This window comes from Amaranthus tricolor, chromosome 1 (assembly GCF_026212465.1).
Source record: "Amaranthus tricolor cultivar Red isolate AtriRed21 chromosome 1, ASM2621246v1, whole genome shotgun sequence".
NCBI classification, from domain to species: domain Eukaryota; kingdom Viridiplantae; phylum Streptophyta; class Magnoliopsida; order Caryophyllales; family Amaranthaceae; genus Amaranthus; species Amaranthus tricolor.
Window position 1 is genome coordinate 43,349,514 of NC_080047.1, and position 19,047 is coordinate 43,368,560.

A 19,047-nucleotide genomic window follows, 5' to 3' on the forward strand; every position below is an offset into this window, starting at 1 on the left:
GATAAAGTAGAAGAATAAAACCAACACTTAGCGGCATTTAATGTCATATTACCTCCGTCCTAAAATACTTGCAAATATTGCTGCACAATGAACGTATGAAGTACAATAATAAGACAAAAATAGACCATTTGATAATTCCTTTGACAATCTCAACTTTAAAAAACATCAATCAAAGAAAATAGTCAACAAAATAGTTGAGATTTTCATCACTAAATATATATATGTATACATATATATATATATATACATATATATATATATATATAGATATATATATATATATATATATATATGTATGTATATATATATATATATATATATATATATATATATATATATATATATATGTATATATATATATGTATATATATATATATATATGTATATATATATATATATATATATACACACACACATATATATATATATATATATACACACATATATATATACATATATATACACTAATACACATATATATACATATATATATATACATATACATATATATATACATATACATACATATATATATATATACATATATATATATATACATATATATATATATATATATAGCCATACAGATTTCCAACAGCAAAAGAGAGAATCTTGTGAGGGATGCGTCTGATTGTCAAACGGCCTCATACAACAATTTAGGACAGCAAAAACATACACTTGGTGTCATACATAGCCATCACATAGGCATTAGACTTGGGTGCTTTTTCAAGGCAACCCAGCAATTATGGGTTCGATAATGCTCTTTAGCTCCTGCATCTTGTCATCAAATTTACGAGCATCAGTAAGATCAAAATTCCATTCCAGCCAATGGATTGTTTGCTCAATGGCATTCTCCACCTTTGTGACGTCTTCTTGCAGAAATTTCTTCCTGCAAACTGTCAACATTTCCCACATACAATCAACATAGTTCTGCAATGCAAGTTTGGTTTTCAAAACTTCTTTGTAGGCCTCATCCTCTCCCTTGTACTTTTTAGCATACTCAACCATTTGATCAATCTCGTCTTTTGGTAACCTACCACTGTGATTAGTGATAGTTATTTGTTTATTGTTATTAGTGCCTACGTGTTGTGCTGACACGGTCAGGATGCCATCAACATCGAGTTCGTACCAAACGTTAAACTTTTCGTGACCAGCTGGAGCCGGAGGAATATCAAACAACACAAATTTTCTCAAAAAGTTGTTTTCTTTAGCGATAGGTCTCTCACCTTCATATACAGGGAATGACACACTTGTTTGGTTGTCAATTGCTGTTTCTACAATAACAAACTTTTTTGTTGGAACTAGAATGTTTTTTGGAATAAAAATTTTCATTTCACTATTATACAGCAGAAGACCGAGGGATAAAGGAGTGACAACTACAAGCGTAAAGTCTGTTTTGTTGCGTACACCACTCAAGATTGCAGCATGAATTGCCGCACCATATGCAACCGCTTCATCAGGATTAATGCTTTTGCAGAGTTCTTTCCCATTGAAGAATTCTTTTAGTAAATCTTGAACTTTTGGAATTCTAGTCGATCCACCAATGAGAACTACATCATGAATATTACCCTTTTCCATCTTCGCATCCTTCAAACAAACCTCAACAAGAACCAGACAATTAATGAACAAATCTATGTTTAGCCTTTCGAATCTATCACGTGAGATAGTTGAGTTAAAATCAATACCCTCGAAAAGACAATCTATATCAATAGCAGTTTCAGTAACTGATGAAAGCATTCTTTTTGCCTTTTCACAAGCGCTCTTAGCCTTCCAAGAGCGTTGCAGCTTATAATGATGTCCTTGTTATGTTTCCTCTTGAATTTTGCCACAAAATGGCTAACCATTCTACTGTCAAAATCCTCTCCACCTAGGTGGGTATCCCCGCTAACTGCTTTCACTTCAAAAGCATGCTTTCCGATTTGAACCAAAGATACGTCAAAAGTCCCTCCACCAAGATTAAACACCAACACATTCTTCACCTCTTTTCATACGGCACTCATCTTACCAAGCCCATAGGCAATTGCAGCCGCAGTTGGTTCATTGATAATGCGCATGACATTAAGTCCTGCAATGGTTCCAGCATCTTTAGTTGCTTACCGCTGTGAATCATTAAAATAGGCTGGCACAGTGACTACAACATTTTTCACATTCATGCCAAGGTAGGTCTCTGCTGTCTCTTTCATCTTCATCAGGACCATTGAAGATATCTCCTCGGAAACAAATCTCTTCTCTTCCCCTTTGTAGGTGACCACGATTACAGGTTTACTATTTTCAGTAGAATCTGCAATAACCTTGAAAGGCCAGAGTTTTATGTCATTCTGCACTGTTTCATCAGTAAATCGTCTCCCAATAAGCCTCTTCGCATCTGCATCAGTTAATTGCGCAAATGAAGTCAAGTAGATAACAAATCAAATCGAATCAAATCAATTAGTATTTGCCACAACGCAATCAAGATGCATCAATTTAATCAATTTAACAATCACAATAATTATCAGAATTTTATCCTTTCTTCAAATACCATGAAAATCCCCCCAAAAATCCCACAACTTTAGCAGTTACATATATTATGTGCCAAACATATCTAGTGGCGCTGTTGCTATGAGTCATTTTGGATATCTACCACTTGTGTCTATTACTGTATTTCAGGGTGAAAGAGGACCTTTGCATAATGTTATGCTATACTTTGTGTACGATATACAAAAAAATTACAGGTAACATAATGGAATCTATATGTCAACTCGTAAAATTTTGTAGAGCAACCCAAAAAAGCTTCTAGTCTTCAGTATTCCAACATCATAATCCAACTACCAAGGGTCAACTGAAAACCACTTTGTTAATACTAACAAGGGAAAGGTTGCGTACATCCGACCCCACTTAATGAGATTCGGGTGATGAAATGTTATTGGTGTGTAGGTGTTTATAAGGTGCAAAACCACCTTAGAAATAATGGATCTAAGAGCACAAAAAACAAAGACTTATCAACAACATTGTTGGGTACTTTGGGCTCTCTCGACATAGGAAATATTTCTAATAACCCTTGTTCTAAGCCTGCAATAACTTCATTAACCAAGCAACCGTCATTAACAGTCGACATCATATTTGATGAGACAAAGTGCCCCAATGAAGGTAACTCTCCTAAGGAGAAACCCGAGGCTAATGAATGGTAACCAACAACTCCTCAAAAATGACATTACATCCATGTAATCTTTGTTTCACTAATATATTCAAATTGGCTCTCAATAAAATTTTGTAATACCAAAGAGATTTATGTTAAACATGGGCACCAACCATTATTCTAGGTAGATCATAATTCAACAATTCAATGAATGAAAGAGAAAAAAAATGGATGTATGATAGTAAACTTTTCAAGCCCTATTGTCACCCCCTAATTGCTAGCTCCAAAATAGTGACAAAATAACTTCACAAGTATGAAGAGGAAAGCACAGTTTGGCTAGATATAATAGGAACTGGTAATATGAATAGGTTGCTCATGCATTGACAAGGAGTGTGTCCAAAACACCAAAATCCTTAGTGTTTAAGAGAAAGCTAAGTGCTTCTCAAAATTAGTCCAATGTGTATGTGAGTTTAGGTGAGGCAAATAGAATTTTGTGTAATTATAAGCTACTACTTTATCTAGCAAAGTTGTTTATCACTCTTTATGTTTAGTTGCCCACACAATACTCCACCCCTATAAGTCTGCTTCCTTTGACCATTTTATGTGAAAGCTTTTTTGTTCATAAGGGACGGAGGGACTATTTATTAGTATATCGGGTAATACTTGAAATTTGGTTAACTGATAGCACTTAGCTTTCTCTTAGACACAAGTATTACTGAACTCTAATATAACTTTGCATACTACATAGCATCTCTATCAAAGAGTTGGCATACTTAAAAAGTGTATACATCATATTATAGAACATGGTTAGATTTGATCTTGGTACAAAAAATATGTAATATATTGGAATTCAGGCATAAGATTAGCACCCAAGACCAGAATGCAACAGTAGGACAGATAGCAACAGAAGGTGAGAATGCTACTATCAGATATGAGCAATTTGAGTCTGCCCCTAACTCCCTTTGTTATGGCCTTTTCTTGCCCTCCTAATTACAAGACAGCTGCCATAATAAAATAACAAACATAACCACCAAAATATAACAAAAACTAACTACTCATAGCAGAAATTATAAAAGATAGATGTCCCTTATGTTTCATTATTCTTCTTGTTTCTCCTCTTGTAAGTAATGTGTTGGGTTCCACGCATAGCTGGCGTGACAAATTACGAGCAAAGCATGATCACTAATGTAATGACTAATGCCAACAAGCTAAACCCTTACGAGGATTTATGTTGCATCAACACTTTCCAAAGACTCTTAGGTACGAGGGCATGATAGAACATACCCCCTCTGTGCCATATAAATTCCTTTTTAGATTTATTACTGTGATCCACCCATTCTTTAATACTCACCCATAAGTTTATCTTCTCATACCATCCATAAATTTCTGGTAGCCCCATAAAAAACACATTTTTCCTCAAACCCTTCATAAATCACTCACTTTCTACTTGTCGCAATTCTTTTGGGACAAGGGAGTATAACATATTCCCGACCTTCTAGTTCTAACTATAAGCCTATCACCTTTCAATTATCTATAACGTACCATGAAATTATCATATTAGTCTAAAATCATAGCAAAACAAAAGATACTAAAGAAATAATACTCTCGTTTTGCATTATTTCTATTGTTAGAATTAGACCTATCAATTTCTTTAAATCTCATTCATACATTCTAAGTTTCTAACCTTCTTTTATTGCATAGGTACACTTTATTTTAATCAAAATCATACATTCTAGCATTCTTTTATTACATTCATACAATTCAATATTTATCATCACTTATTAACAAATTTCCACATTTTCTCAAAAACGCCACCAGTTTCACTTGAATGCTAAATCAAAGGAACAGAGAGTAATACTCAATAATAATCCATGAAACTAAAGTAGAAAAGAAAGAAAAGAAAGGGATGAGAAATAGGACCAAAAATAGTGTTAGCAGGATTAGTAGTAGCCTGGTTTTTAGCAGCTTCACCAACAAGGCGATGATTATGGTCGAAAGCAACACAAGAAGGAGTAATTCTGTTGCCCTGATCATTGATGATGATCTCCACACGATCATGCTGCCAAACACCCACACATGAGTAGGTTGTTCCGAGATCGATTCCTATTGCTGGACATTTTTCTCCTCTTTCAGGCTTCATTTTCACCAATCGCTATTCAATTTAGGGCATCCAATTCTTGCTATATAGAAAAACGCATGAAATTTCCAAGACAAACAAGCTTTACATATTCCAAAAACTTTATAAAAAAAAAAAGAGAGAAGACGAAGGGTTTGCACTGTAATCAAGAAAACTAAGTAGTGAATAATGCAGCAAAAATTGTCGCGACAGACTATGTTTAATTGGGCTGGCCCATTATATCTCATTATGTATTTTTTTAAATTATTGTAAGTAGGTATTAAGAATAATGTAAGTAGACAATTAAGATATTGAAATTAGGCATTAAAAATTCGGTAAGTAAGCATTAATGATAATTTAACTAGGTATTAAGAATACGATAAATAGGCATTACTCTTTAATGGATTGAGAGAACAAAATACATGCATATAAATAAAATAAATAAGTAGAACCAACTACAAAATAAGAGAGAACAAAAAATAAAAATAAAAGAAACGAGAGAAGCAAGATGGCAAGAACACCAAAAGGTAATCTAAGAGGGCAATCAGTAGTCTAGAACATGGATATGGCGCTTCCAACTACCCCTATCCCTAAACAGACCCTCAGAGATGTTTAACTCATGTAAGTCAACTTTTATTTGCTCATCCCAAGTTCTCCTGGGTTTTCTTCGATCCCTCTTACCCTCTACTATAATGCTTTCTACCCTCCTCACAGGGGCTGCAAAAGTCTTTCTCTGCACATGTCCAAACCACCTCAATCTATTTTCGCGTATTTTTCCAGAAATAGGGGCTACCCCTAGTTTGTCCCTAAACTCTTGGTTTCTAATACGATCCATCAAGGTGTGCCCACACATCCACCTCAGCATACGCATTTTTGTAACTTCTATCTTATGTTCAAAAATCTTCTTTACAGGCCAACATTCGCTACCATATAGTAAGGCAGGTCTGATTGCCGCCCTGTAAAATTTTCGTTTTAACTTGCTTGGGACTTTCTTATCATATAGTACCGCGGTGGCTGCTTGCCACTTGAGCCAACCCGCTTGTATATGATGATTTACATCTCTGTCAATCTTCCCATCCCTTTGAATGATCGATCCCAAATACTTGTACTTGGTCGTACTTTTAACAACTGCTTCATCAATGGACACCTCTGGTTCTCCTACCGGTGATGTCCCACTAAAGTCACAGTGCAAATACTCGGTCTTCGTACGACTAATGCGTAACCCTTTACCTTCTAAAGCTTCCCTTCACTCATCCAATTTATTACTAACCTCCTCTCTAGTTTCTGCTACCAACACTATGTCGTCAGCGAATAACATGCACCACGGTACCGTCTCCCAAATAGATTTAGAAATCTCTTCCATAATGACAGTAAAAATGAAAGAGCTTAGAGCCGATCCCTGATGTAGTCCCACTTTAACCAGAAAAGGCTCTATTATCCCCACCGGTGTTTGAATGTTAATCGAAACTCAGTCATACATGTCCCATATAGCCTTAATGTATGCTGAAGAAATACCTCTAGCCTTGAGGCTATCCCAGATGACACGTCGTGGCATGCTATCATACGTTTTCTCCAAGTCAATGAGCACCATATGCAGATCCTTCTTTCGCTCCCTATATTTTTCCATCAGTCTCCTCAAAATATGAATTGCCTCAATGGTTGACCTTCCTGGCATAAAACCGAACTGGTTCCCTCTGATCATTGTTTCCTGTCTAATTCTCCCCTCTATCACTCTTTCCCATAATTTCATAGTGTGGCTTAAAAGTTTGATATCTCTATACTTGCGCATCGCCTTTGTTCTTAAATAGAGGTACTAGTGTGTTAATCCTCCATTCTTCTGGCATCTTATGTGTCCTCAAAATAATATTAAAGAGGTTAGTCAGCCAACGAATGCCCTTTTCTCCTAAACCCCTCCACACCTTAATTGGGATATTATCTGGCCCGACTGCCTTTGCTCTCTCTATCTTTTTGAGAGCTTCTCCTAATTCTCCTGTGGTAATATCACTCGTTGACCCATATTCCAATGGTCTTTGGACATCAAAAATTTGATTATCCGCCTCCTTTGGCCCTCTAGACTCATTGAGTAGCTGGGAGAAGTACAGGAGCCATCTGGTTTTGATCTCCTCTTGTCTCAGGAGAACTCGTCCCTCCCTCATCCTTGATGTATCTCACTGCCTCTGAGTCTTGCCGCTGTTTGGCCCTAGTCCTCACCAACTTAAAAATCTGCTTCTCCCCCTCTTTGGTATCAAGCTTTCGATATAAGTCCTCATAACCACGGTTTTTTTTGCCTCTGTTACCGCTTCCTTTGCCGTCCGTTTTGCTTCTTTATAGCTCACTCTCTTTCTAATCCTATCCTCCTCTTCCGTGCATGCCATAAGTTCTTTAAATATCTTTTTTTTATCTTTTATCTTCTTTTCCACCTCATCGTTCCACCACAATGACTCTTTGAACACTTTTGGTTTATCCGACGACACCCCCAAGGTCTCTTTTGCCACTTTTCTAATGGTTTTTGCCATGTTCACCCACATTTCATTCGCATCCTATGACTGACTTGGAAACCCCAATAAACTTATCTTGCTTGATAAGGTTGTGACCATATCCCCATTGAGTCTTCCTCATATGATCTTTCCCATGGACTCGACCTTCTTCTCTACGATTTTCTTCCTCATCCTGAAAACCAGTACTAAAAGCCTGTGTTGGGTGGGCATCTCTGTACCCAACACCACCTTACAATCCAAGCATGAGGCCCGATCTCCTTTGTGCACTAAGAGATAGTCAACTTGGGTTGCGTGCCCGCTGCGCTTATATGTTGTCAAATGCTCATCTTTCTTTTTAAAGATTGAGTTTGCTATAACCAATTCTTTTGCTAGCGCAAACTCCAACAAATTCTCCCCACTCTCATTCCTTGCCCTCAAACCAAACCCTCCATGTACCGAGTTATAGTTGTCTGCATCTTTATCTATATGTCCGTTAAAGTCTCCTTCTAAGAAAACTTTCTCATCTTCCGGGATAGTTCTCATGAGATCTCTTAGGTTATCCCAGAACTCACATTTCACTTGCTTATCGAGCCCAACTTAGGGCCCGTACGCACTGACAATAGATATGATTTCTTCCCCCACTACTATCCTAACTAGCATAATCTTGTCATTACACCTCCTTACTTCAACCAGTTGCTTTAGGATATCATTAGACACTAGGATGTCAACCCTGTTAGGCCTGTCGTCCAAACCTGCATACCACAACTTATATCCCTTAATACCTTTTGCCTTTTGCCCTTTCCACCTAGTCTCTTGAACACATGCTACATAAATCCTGTATTTAGAAAGCTCATTGGCCAGCTCCAACGACTTGGCTTCTAGGGTACCTATGTTTTCAAATCCCCACTCTTAGTTCTAACTCCTGCTTACGTTGCCCCTCTTGACCCCCTCTCCTTGGACTTGACCTCAGGTGACCATAATTGGTTCCTAACTCTATATTCAACTACTAAGGTAAAGGTTACAATCAGATCACTAGCAGAGATCAACACAAATAAACAAATAGATAAAATAAAATAAAATAAAATAAAATAAATAATAATTAAATGAAAGAAAACAATATGAAGTACTATATTTTTAGTCTTTTTAAAAGAAAACAAATAGGTAAAATTTCATTGGATAAAATGTGAATACTCTTATGAAGTACTATATTTTTAGTCTTTTTGAAGTTATCTATAAAAGTGAAATCATAAAAATTATGAATATGTTTGACAATTAACTTTTTGATTGACTTCTTTGATTAACTTTTAGCTTTTGACTTTTAACTTATGATTTTATAATTGGTCAAACACTAAAAAAAATTTTACAAATGACTTTTTACTTATAATTTTTTTTGGTCAAACAACCAAAAGCTATTTGTTAGCTATCGGTTTTTGACCTACGTTTTATCTAATAAATAACCAACAACTAGCAAAAACTTTCTACCAAATATCTCTTTGACAACTTGCGTAAACAACTATCTTAAACAAATATTTTATTAGTCAATACTTCCATCCAAAGTTAATTAACACATTGATGTCACCATATTGTGGACTCATTAGGTAACTTGCATTGTATTTGACATACAAATTGTAATAGAAAGGTGAAATATTATCTTTCAAGGCAAACGATAGACAACTACGTACCAACAAGAATTAGCTAAAATACTAAATTTGCTACTTTTGCATGGAAGAAAAAGGTGAAATTATATTAGCAGTGTTCAATTTTAGAAATCCTATAATCAGTTTAGTTGTACAAAATTTACAAACAAAATGAAATTCGAAAACGAGGTTTAGGTATGAGTTCATTTGTTGTGCACACTGAGCAACGTTTTAAACCCGAAGCATCAAAGTATTTTCAAAAGCTGCACCTCAAATACCAGGGTCTCATTCGCGTGAGACAGAAGGCTACGTCGAGGGCCAAACTGCATTAGAGTAACAATTATTAGATAACATGCACGAAAATGAATTAGAAACTAGGAAAACGATCTCATACAATGCAAATGCAGCATTTTAAGAGAGAACAAAAACCTCTTCTGGGATGGGTTTCAAGTTTTCGTTTACATATCCTATGGACGGTGGAATTAAGGCTCTTCTCTTCCCTGAAAGTATACGATGAAGCAAATCAATCAGTCGATCAATAAAGAGACGCGCCAGCAAATGAAAACATACAATTCCTACTTTCGAGAGACCATAGTCATCTGAGAAGCACTCAGATGATGAGAAACATCATCTTCATAACTCAGAGACCGTCCTTTGGAAATAAAAGAGCCGTGCTTCGAGTAATAAGTATGAGTCCTAGGACCTTAAAAGGCTTATTACAAAACATTTACATCTGCGAGGGATAGGAGTTCTGGATCATCTGTGAGTTGAAGTCTAATTGGTTCAATCACTAGCAGATAACCTAATTAATTCTCTATTGACTGACACAGTTAAGTGTACTTGGTGGGGAGTAATTTTAGGATGGGTGACCTCCTGGAAGTTTTCCTAGGTGCGCACGAGTGAAGCCAAAATGTATTGAAAGGACTTGTATCGATCCTGGGGCAAGTCTACAACCTTCATGGGTAGTGAAGGCGGTCTGATGGCTGGGTTGTTACAAGCAGTGCCCTCTAGACACTGGAAATATGCACAGATGCACAAAAAGAAACATCCAAATATCCAACTAACCTAGGTGATTTTCCTTGGCTTTCAAAAGGGGCTCGCATAACAATAACTACTCTAATACAATGTACTCAATAATATGCTCGGACAATAATTTAAAAAATACTTATATAAATACGTAAACACAAAAAAGGTTCGGAATCTACCTCCAACTTTCATACCAGCCAACACATCCTTCAGGCCTTTGATGATCTGTATAACCATACAATAAATCGATTCATTGCACTATTACGCCAAGGGATATAAAAAGGGAAACAGGAAAACTATACACAAAATATAAAAATTAGAAGTAAGGCCAAATAGATGTTGAAGCTATCCAAGATCAGCTATTAGCACCACATTTCACAAATCACCATCACCTGAAAAGCTACTAGGTTCTAGAAGCTTTAGGGACTTTTGTCTGAAAGCGTATTGAGAGTTTGAGACTGCTTGTTAGTAACCATAGTGTAGATGGATTGGGAAAGTAACAAGTTATTACCATAGTGTATATGTACGGCTATGGTTATGGTTACGGTCAGGGTCGTGGTAAAGTTAGAAGTTGTGAAATAAATACAATGTAGATGGATTCTCGGTTGTCTCGACATATATTTTAGTTGCAATAACCTCAAAAACCTATACAATATGGTCGTGATATGGTGATGGGACAATATTTTGCACTATACAAGATATCTAATGTAGCAAACAATTGTCAATAAGAACGAATACAGAGTGGAGATATTTCAGAAAATCATATCCTTTTTCCATAGAATGACGTATACACCAGTTATTTACCTGATTTTCATCCAGTGGAAGTGTGACAGGCTTGGCTTCTCCAGTAAATTGATCTACTGTGCTGAATCATAACCATCACACAGCACGAGTCGGAACACAAATTGATGGCTTTTAATCATACAAACAAGTAAATTACATACCTGTAAACAAAATACCCATTTGCTCGTCGACAAACATAGTTAAAAACTACTACATCTCCTTCATTAGCTGCTTGTCCTTCTCCATCAACAACATCTGAAAAATCCACACGAAAAATTTCAGATTAGAGCATAGCTACTAGACATGTGCACAAGCATGTTTGATACTTATAACTAGCATCTTGCAAAATAGAGTGATGAATTCTGTTTACTATACCTTGAACCCTTGCTCCACCGGGAAGCTTCCTGGTACTGAACGCTTCAAAAACCAAATGTCATTCACACACAGACGAGGTAAATAGCAGGCCATTAATAAATATAGATAAAGGCTGATAGAATCATGATATATACCGAATAATCTCAGGCTCCTCCATTTGAGGGATAAGTGCACCAGAAGCAAGATTTACATTAGACAAAATAGGTACAAATCCTGTGAAAAACAACAACCTTCTTGAAAGGCCTTTGACATTCCAAGAAGAAAAATTGAAACCGGAGCACTCTGCATCGACACGAATTCTTTTCTTGCTACTATATCTGATAATGGAGATACAAGTTAGAACGCAAAAGGGTGAGTTACACAAAAAAGCTCTATACAATTGTATCAACAAAAAGAGCTGTATAGATTGGTGGAATTGCTCAAAGTTTCTCTTTTACATTATGGATTAGTGTACAATTATTCATCTCTTGATTTGTGATCCCGATCGCGTTTCCCCTCTTCGCACAACATTAACTCAGAGTCTTAAATAACACAAATAAGGTTGCATTTCATCTAAAAGTCACACATCAATACATTCCCAATTTTTGGCACGAGTTACTTTCCCAATTTCAAAGAACCCAACTTTATAATAATAAGTTTCAAAAACCCAACTTTTATAAGTATAATTTTTAAAAACCCAACTTTTATATGTAAAATTTTCAAAAACCCTTATTCAAAAAAAAAATATTTCTATCCTATTACTAAAGTTAAGTCAAACTGAAAACAAACAGTTTATACTCACAATTACAATTTACTAACATATTAAAAATATATGCTAAACTTCAATTTGCTTGAAATGTCAAAAGGTAACTGATCCAATTCGAATAAAAAGGATTAAATAGTGGGGAAAAGGTTGTACCTTGGTCGCAAGGAGGCGGCGGGAAGAGAAATCATGAACTGGGAAAAAGAGGAGAGAGTAGTAGCATGAGTGACTGCCATTAAAAATTGAGAAGAGAAATCTTGAATTGGAAAAAGACGACGATGAAGATGCCGCCAACTGCTTGCAGACGGACCTGTGGTTTGGACGATATATATATATATATATATATATATATATATATAATTGTATTTGAGTCGGTCAAACAATTGGAAAATTGTTTATAAATGGTTCAAGTCAATTGAAATAGAGACTTTTAAGTCAAATTAAAAAATTACTAAGACTAACGTTTTATTATTTTTTTTGCTTTTTATTAACTTTTTTCTAACAAAATAGTCAATAATTAATAAATTTTTTTTTATCAAAATTCTCCATTTAGCTGCCTCAAATAATTATTCTTATCAGAAAATACTTTTAATTAATCAAACAAGCTGACATTTACGGCTAATAAGCATCTGTCAAACACACTTTACAAATGGTTGTTTGGACATTTTCTTAATGAATATTCGCATTGGATGAATTTTGAGTCTTGTGTTTACCTAAATATTGTCGACTTGGTTTAATATATATTATAGGAAAATAAAAATAGTACTAGAATATCTTGTAGGAAAATAAAATATATTAGAATATCTTTTTTAATATTTAGGATATTAAGGTTATTCTATTTTCTATTATTTAGGTTTAGGTTAATATTCTATTATTGTTATTTTTCTTATTTAAGGTTCAAATACTTGTATAAATTAAAGGTATTACATCTCATTATTATTTACTACAAACTAAGTATTCAAAATCAAAACTCTAATCTCTACTTTATTATTCCACATTATTAATTTCTTCATATATTTACAGTTTTATTTTAGATCGAGGTGAGATGTACCCAATTTCGTTATACATTTACCTAGATTTATTACTGTATGATACTCACTGCATTCTAGTTTGAGATTTATATTTGTTTTTTTTCAGAATTTTCAATATATGTCCTTCAAGTCTAAAAATATCATCATCATCATATTCAGTGTATCTCGTTCATAAAAAAACTATGATCAGGATCTAGAGAGGGAAAAACGACGACAACTCATACCCATAAAGGAGAGTGCAGTCAAAGAGTCCCTCGACTCGAGAAGGTCTTCAAACAGAGAAACCTGCAACTTACAAAAATAATAAATAGAATACGTACAAATAACTAAAAATAAAGATAAAAATAAAGAAAAAGGTAAAGAGCAATAATTAAAGTCTAAAAATATAGAAGTATAATAAAATTGTTCACATTAAGACAAATACAACAAAATCATAATTACAGAAGTAGGAAGTCAGTTGATGATGTGGAGTGAAATTTGTTGGGTTTACTTAAATGGGCTTGGCCCAAAATAAATGTATTGTAATGATGTTGTTTAATTTATTGGAGCTTTGGATGGCTGGTTAAGTTATGTTATGAGTCAACCTTATGTTGAATCGCGTTAGTAAAAGTTTTTCTTTGGCAAAAGAAAATCCATAACGTATTATAAATGCATATATTTTGAATAATATAAACTAATTTATTGTCAATAATATAAATATTTTTAATATTTTTAATAATATAAATAATATAAATTCAGCACCATACATATATTGGAGTTTAAATTTTATTTTTAAAAAAATACAAAAATTAAAACAAACAAATAAAAAAAACGAAAACTAATCATACACGAGCATATATACGTGCCATGTTCACACATACCTAAAAACGATCTAATACAATGATCCTAGTGTCTTTCTTTGACGGGCTTTCCTTATATTCAAGATATTTTTTTACTCCACACTTAAAACCTAAATTCAACTTGAAGTGTTTTATTTAGTTTAAGATGCATTTTTTTTTAATAATTAAGTCTTGTAGTTAATACTTGATTTATCGCTTTTAATATATTCATTTGAATATGAGATAAACTTTATGATAGATGTTGTTTATGAGCGAATATTCAAGTATAAAATGCTTGATTTCAAAATATAATTATATATTTTTATACTCCGTCCTATGTATCCAATGTGTTTCATTTGACTTTTTATCATTTTTTAGGTGGTCAAATGGGATCGCATGTAAAAGAAAAAAGTATAGTGTTTTTAAATTTTAATAGGGGTAAAATGGGGTTAGTAGGTGTAAAGGTGTGAAAAAGTTAAGTTTAGTAAGAATAAATTGGTAAAATTAGCATATCCAAAATAGAAATGAGACATTTAAGATGACTTGACCAAATAAGGAAATGAGACACTTAAGATGAATAGGAGGGAGTATTAAGTATTTTTTACGGTTGATGTAACATTCTCTTTAATTATTCGTAAAGGCCAAAAACTTTTTTTCAACAAAAAAAATTGCAAAAAATAAGGCTATTATAATCTTTCCTCCGCCATATGTGAGATTTATTTTTTTTCAAAAAAAAAAAACTAGTTTGTAGAGGGTAAATACCAAAGAGAAGAGACCAAAATCTATGAGAGAGTAGTGAGATGGAAACCCCAAATAAAAGGAAAAGTCAAACAAAGAAAACAAAAACCAGCCAAATTTGTAAGAAACCATAATTATGAAAGTGATGTTAAATCCCAAAAATACATTTCTAGGTATATTCAGTTTGAAATCAACTAACTTTAGTGAAAGTACATAAGAATAACAGGGTTTTTTTTTTTTTTTTTTTTTTTTTTTTTTTTTTTTTTTTTTTTTTAATCTAGAAGAATCCAAGCATAAGACAACAATCTCAACCTTAATATAAGACACATTATACTTCTATTTGGTTTACATTAACGTTGGACACTTATAAGTCTTGTAATTTTGCTCAAGACTTCAGAGTCTAATCACTAATAATTTATGATTGGGGTCAAAATCCTCTGAGCTTTCACTTAAGAGGAGTAGTTGTATTCTTCTTATAGAAAAAAAATTGTTGTTAGAAAAATAAAACAAAAATATAAGTAAATGAAAGATGAGTTTATGGGACTATATTAATTATTAAGGGGGTGTTTGATAATATATAGCGTCTTATTGGACTATTTTAGTTTTGTAGACACAAATAGATGGTTGAGTGACAAACCATCAAAGACGAGTGTTTAGTAATTTACTTATTGTTATGAATATACTTTTTTTGAACTGGTAGCATTGAAGTTAATTGTGTGTTCTAAATTAGCTGGTCAAACCAATGGATAAAAATAGTTTGTCAAATCAGACACTTTAACCAGTTATCAACTACCATTCATTTTAAATAACCCTTAAAAGAGAGAATGAGTTTCCTTGGTTGCTCCTAGTTAATACTGTTTTATTTTACTGGTTACACTTGGAATATAATATGCTATGAAAGGAAAGATGAATTCAATCACGAATTTTTATAGATATATAAAATTTAAAATATATTTATGTGAAATATCATTAGATTTTTTTCGATCTACAAATCAATTTTAATATATTTTTTTCATAATTTTTTTACAAAACGTATTTATATATATTGAGATTCAAATTATATTTGAAAACTTTAAAAATAAGAAACATAACCAACAAAATGGAAACGAGTAAGATAAAATTTTGGAATAGCATTGAATTTGATAAAGTTGGTGCATGGGAAGTGCTTAAAAGACTTGCATGCACGAGGTAGACGACAGAAAGCAGAGAGAGTAATTAGGGGGAAATACAAGTTAAAATACACTCTAAAAACAAGTATTAGTTGGATAAAAGTAAGACACTAAAACTTTGTTTGCCAATCGGATAAATTATCCGTAAAAAAAAAACTATTGAGAATTATAAAGATTATATATATTTAAGAAAAATGATATGTAATATATTTTTTTTATTAATAATTTTAACTTTTTAAGATAATCTAGTATAGAAATTGGAGACAATTAATATTTTTATAGTTATTTTGACTTTCAAAAAAAAATTAATAATAAAATATTTACAAGATTCTTTCTTATGTAGAAAAAGGTTGTATTATATATCATTTTTCTATTTTAATTATTCATCAAGTACTCATTAAAAGTATTTTTAATTATTTATTAACTACTCTCTGTTTTCTAATGTTCTTCCCGTTTGAATATTCTATTTTGGAGAGAGAAATTTGATTAAGATTTTTAAGACATATATATATATATGATAAAATATATATTCATGTGAGATGTTGTTAAATTCATCTTAATATATATTCTTTTATTATATATATTTTTTATAACTTTTATAATGCGCATTTAGAGATATTAAAGCTTAAAATTTATCAAAACATATGTAAAAATAAATAGTTATGGTCTAGTTGGGTATCTTGAAAAGATTTAAAAATGGTTACAGTACATTCAATGCATCTGTTGCATTTAGGTTTTGGTCGGCTTTCTATTCCAACATAAAATCAATTTAAAACTACACTTCTACTCCTACTCCTCTATCCCTACTCTTAATGCATTATTAGAGAAAAAAAAGTTTATTTGGTAATTTAAAATAATGTAAAATAAGTAGAATAAAAAAATATTCATTAACTTTCGTTCTCTTTTGTTATACTTCATTTGTTTTGAGTGTGTTGATTATTTAGTTATAGTTTGATCAAAACTTTAAGAGTTTTTTGGTTAAAGTGTAACCAACAAACTAAAATAAAGGGTAAACGCTATATTTATATGAGTTGTTTTTGAGGTAGACTTAGATTATCCGGTATGTTCCTTTTGTGATACTAAAAAAATTATTAACCTGTATGATTTGTTTTTGAATAAATTTATTTTATTTTAGGTAAGTTTAGTCTTTTTCAACTTTGCTTATTTTGATTCAATATAGTTTAGCTACATAGATTCTTATGTCAAACAAGATTTATTGATGATTTTTGAACTTACTAATTATTATTAAGTTATTATGCCATTTTTAAATCGAAAAAGAATAAACTAATTTAATTTGAAAATAGTTAAATATTTAATATGATTTAAATTACTGCTAGTCCTTTTTTCTTTTTAGAGGCGAAGCAAATAATTTTAAGGCGCTATTTATTTTTCATAAATTTCTAAAACTGGGGCCCTTCGTAATTAAAAAAAGACATTTTCTTTAACTAAAATAAAAATCCAACAAAATTTTAATTTTAATTACTATAATTAAATAAAAACTCAACACAATTTCTAAATTTATTAATATCGATTGTGTAAAAATAACTTAAATTAAGTTATTAAAAAATAAATTTTGAACTCTAATGTTAAAAAGGAAGTGAAAAATAGCAATAGATAGATGACTAATAATAAAAAGAGTAATAAAAAAAAAATAAGAAATAAAATGTTGATTATTTTTATACTTTCTCCGTTCTATAACACCCGCTACATTTTCTATTTTTAGCAATTTCATATTACTTGCTACATTTTCGTTTTTAGTAATAAAACAATCATTTAAAGTTCTACCTATCCCTATTTTTATCTTACTCTATACTCTATAATCTATAATAAAATACTATATTTAACCTAACAACCTATTTTTCCTTTTCTTTTTTTAATTAACAATAATAAAATACTATACTCTATGAATTAAACAATCAGTTACAGTGTAGGTCAATTACTTTTCTTAATTCTCATGCCCATGCAAACGTAGCAACAATATTAGAACGGAGGAAGTATAAATTATGTTGATGATAATTAATATTTAATGAATGAGTAAAAATTAAATGATATAAAAGAATATTTTTGAAACTTAAAAAGTTGCTTTGATAAAAGATAAAAATAAGGAGAGAAAAAAAATGCAATCTCTAGAATTTGAACATATAACATAATAAGTTAAGTAAGATATTAATCAACTATTTACATTATTAATATGTTATTTTAATATAATTTTTTTATATGAAACCCTTTAAATTTTAAACTATATAGTTGGATATCCTGCACATCCATAAAACCGTCATGTATATAAAATATATCAAACATAATCAATAAAGTAAAAAGGAGAATATATATAATTCATATCTCAGTTTTTCAGAGATATTCTACAAATTTGGAACTATGCCAATTGGTGTCTTCTCTTGAATTGCAAAAAGTATCATTAAACCATTAAAACATGGGAAAATTCAACGTATACTTTACTAAATATGTAAAGTGGTCGATAATTCTCAAATAATTCCGAGAACAGCTGGAGTAATTATTACTGTAGTTATTATAATTCATATGATCTTCTGTCTTTTACTCTCTGTCTCTCTCTATTGCGTAGGAAAAGTTATTTATGTGTTGTTAAGGTAGATTTTCTAAGGTTTTAATTATAATTAATCTTTTATAATAGTAACACGTATGTTAAATTTTGGTTTAAAGTGAAGCTAAGATTTATTAAAAGCGAGCTAGCTAGGCCATATAAAATGCCAAAAATTATAAGATATTGAGCAATTTTTATATGTTGATGACAAGAACATCAGATATTTTAATTTCAACATAGAGTTAAAATAATTTTAAGTGTATACAACGTTGTTTTTTAATTTAGAGAGGTTTGTGGTAGATCTTCACACAAAGTTAGCTCCAGCACGGTAGCACCTGTAACGGTCTAACCCCATCCTAAATAAGTGTAAGTCTAAATTTGCTAAGAATCACTTAATAAATACTACCTCAATTTCATAATACTTGCATCATTTCAGCTTGACATAAATATTGATAAAATA

General features: G+C 32.1%; 3 protein-coding genes and 1 pseudogene across 3 annotated transcripts; all 4 read right to left on the reverse strand.

Annotated features, from left to right (window-relative positions):
* Positions 1-584: 584 nt before the first annotated feature.
* On the reverse strand, positions 585-5,770 carry LOC130827517 (heat shock cognate 70 kDa protein-like; annotated as a pseudogene).
* A 2,076-nt stretch (positions 5,771-7,846) lies between these two features.
* LOC130811123 (uncharacterized) lies at positions 7,847-8,251 on the reverse strand. Its single transcript, XM_057677304.1, has one exon. It carries the CDS (start codon positions 8,249-8,251, stop codon positions 7,847-7,849), a length of 405 nt encoding a protein of 134 aa, XP_057533287.1.
* Positions 8,252-8,305: 54 nt separating this feature from the next.
* LOC130811131 (uncharacterized) lies at positions 8,306-9,303 on the reverse strand. The gene is made up of 3 exons (XM_057677314.1): positions 9,254-9,303; positions 8,639-8,740; positions 8,306-8,543 (listed from the first exon to the last, which is right to left on the reverse strand). Exons 1-3 carry the CDS (start codon positions 9,301-9,303, stop codon positions 8,306-8,308), a joined length of 390 nt encoding a protein of 129 aa, XP_057533297.1.
* A 128-nt stretch (positions 9,304-9,431) lies between these two features.
* On the reverse strand, positions 9,432-12,586 carry LOC130827579 (peptidyl-prolyl cis-trans isomerase FKBP16-1, chloroplastic). The gene is made up of 8 exons (XM_057693334.1): positions 12,428-12,586; positions 11,664-11,846; positions 11,530-11,564; positions 11,316-11,409; positions 11,176-11,236; positions 10,551-10,596; positions 9,775-9,845; positions 9,432-9,668 (listed from the first exon to the last, which is right to left on the reverse strand). Exons 1-8 carry the CDS (start codon positions 12,505-12,507, stop codon positions 9,591-9,593), a joined length of 648 nt encoding a protein of 215 aa, XP_057549317.1. The 5' UTR covers positions 12,508-12,586; the 3' UTR covers positions 9,432-9,590.
* Between the last annotated feature and the right edge of the window lie 6,461 nt (positions 12,587-19,047).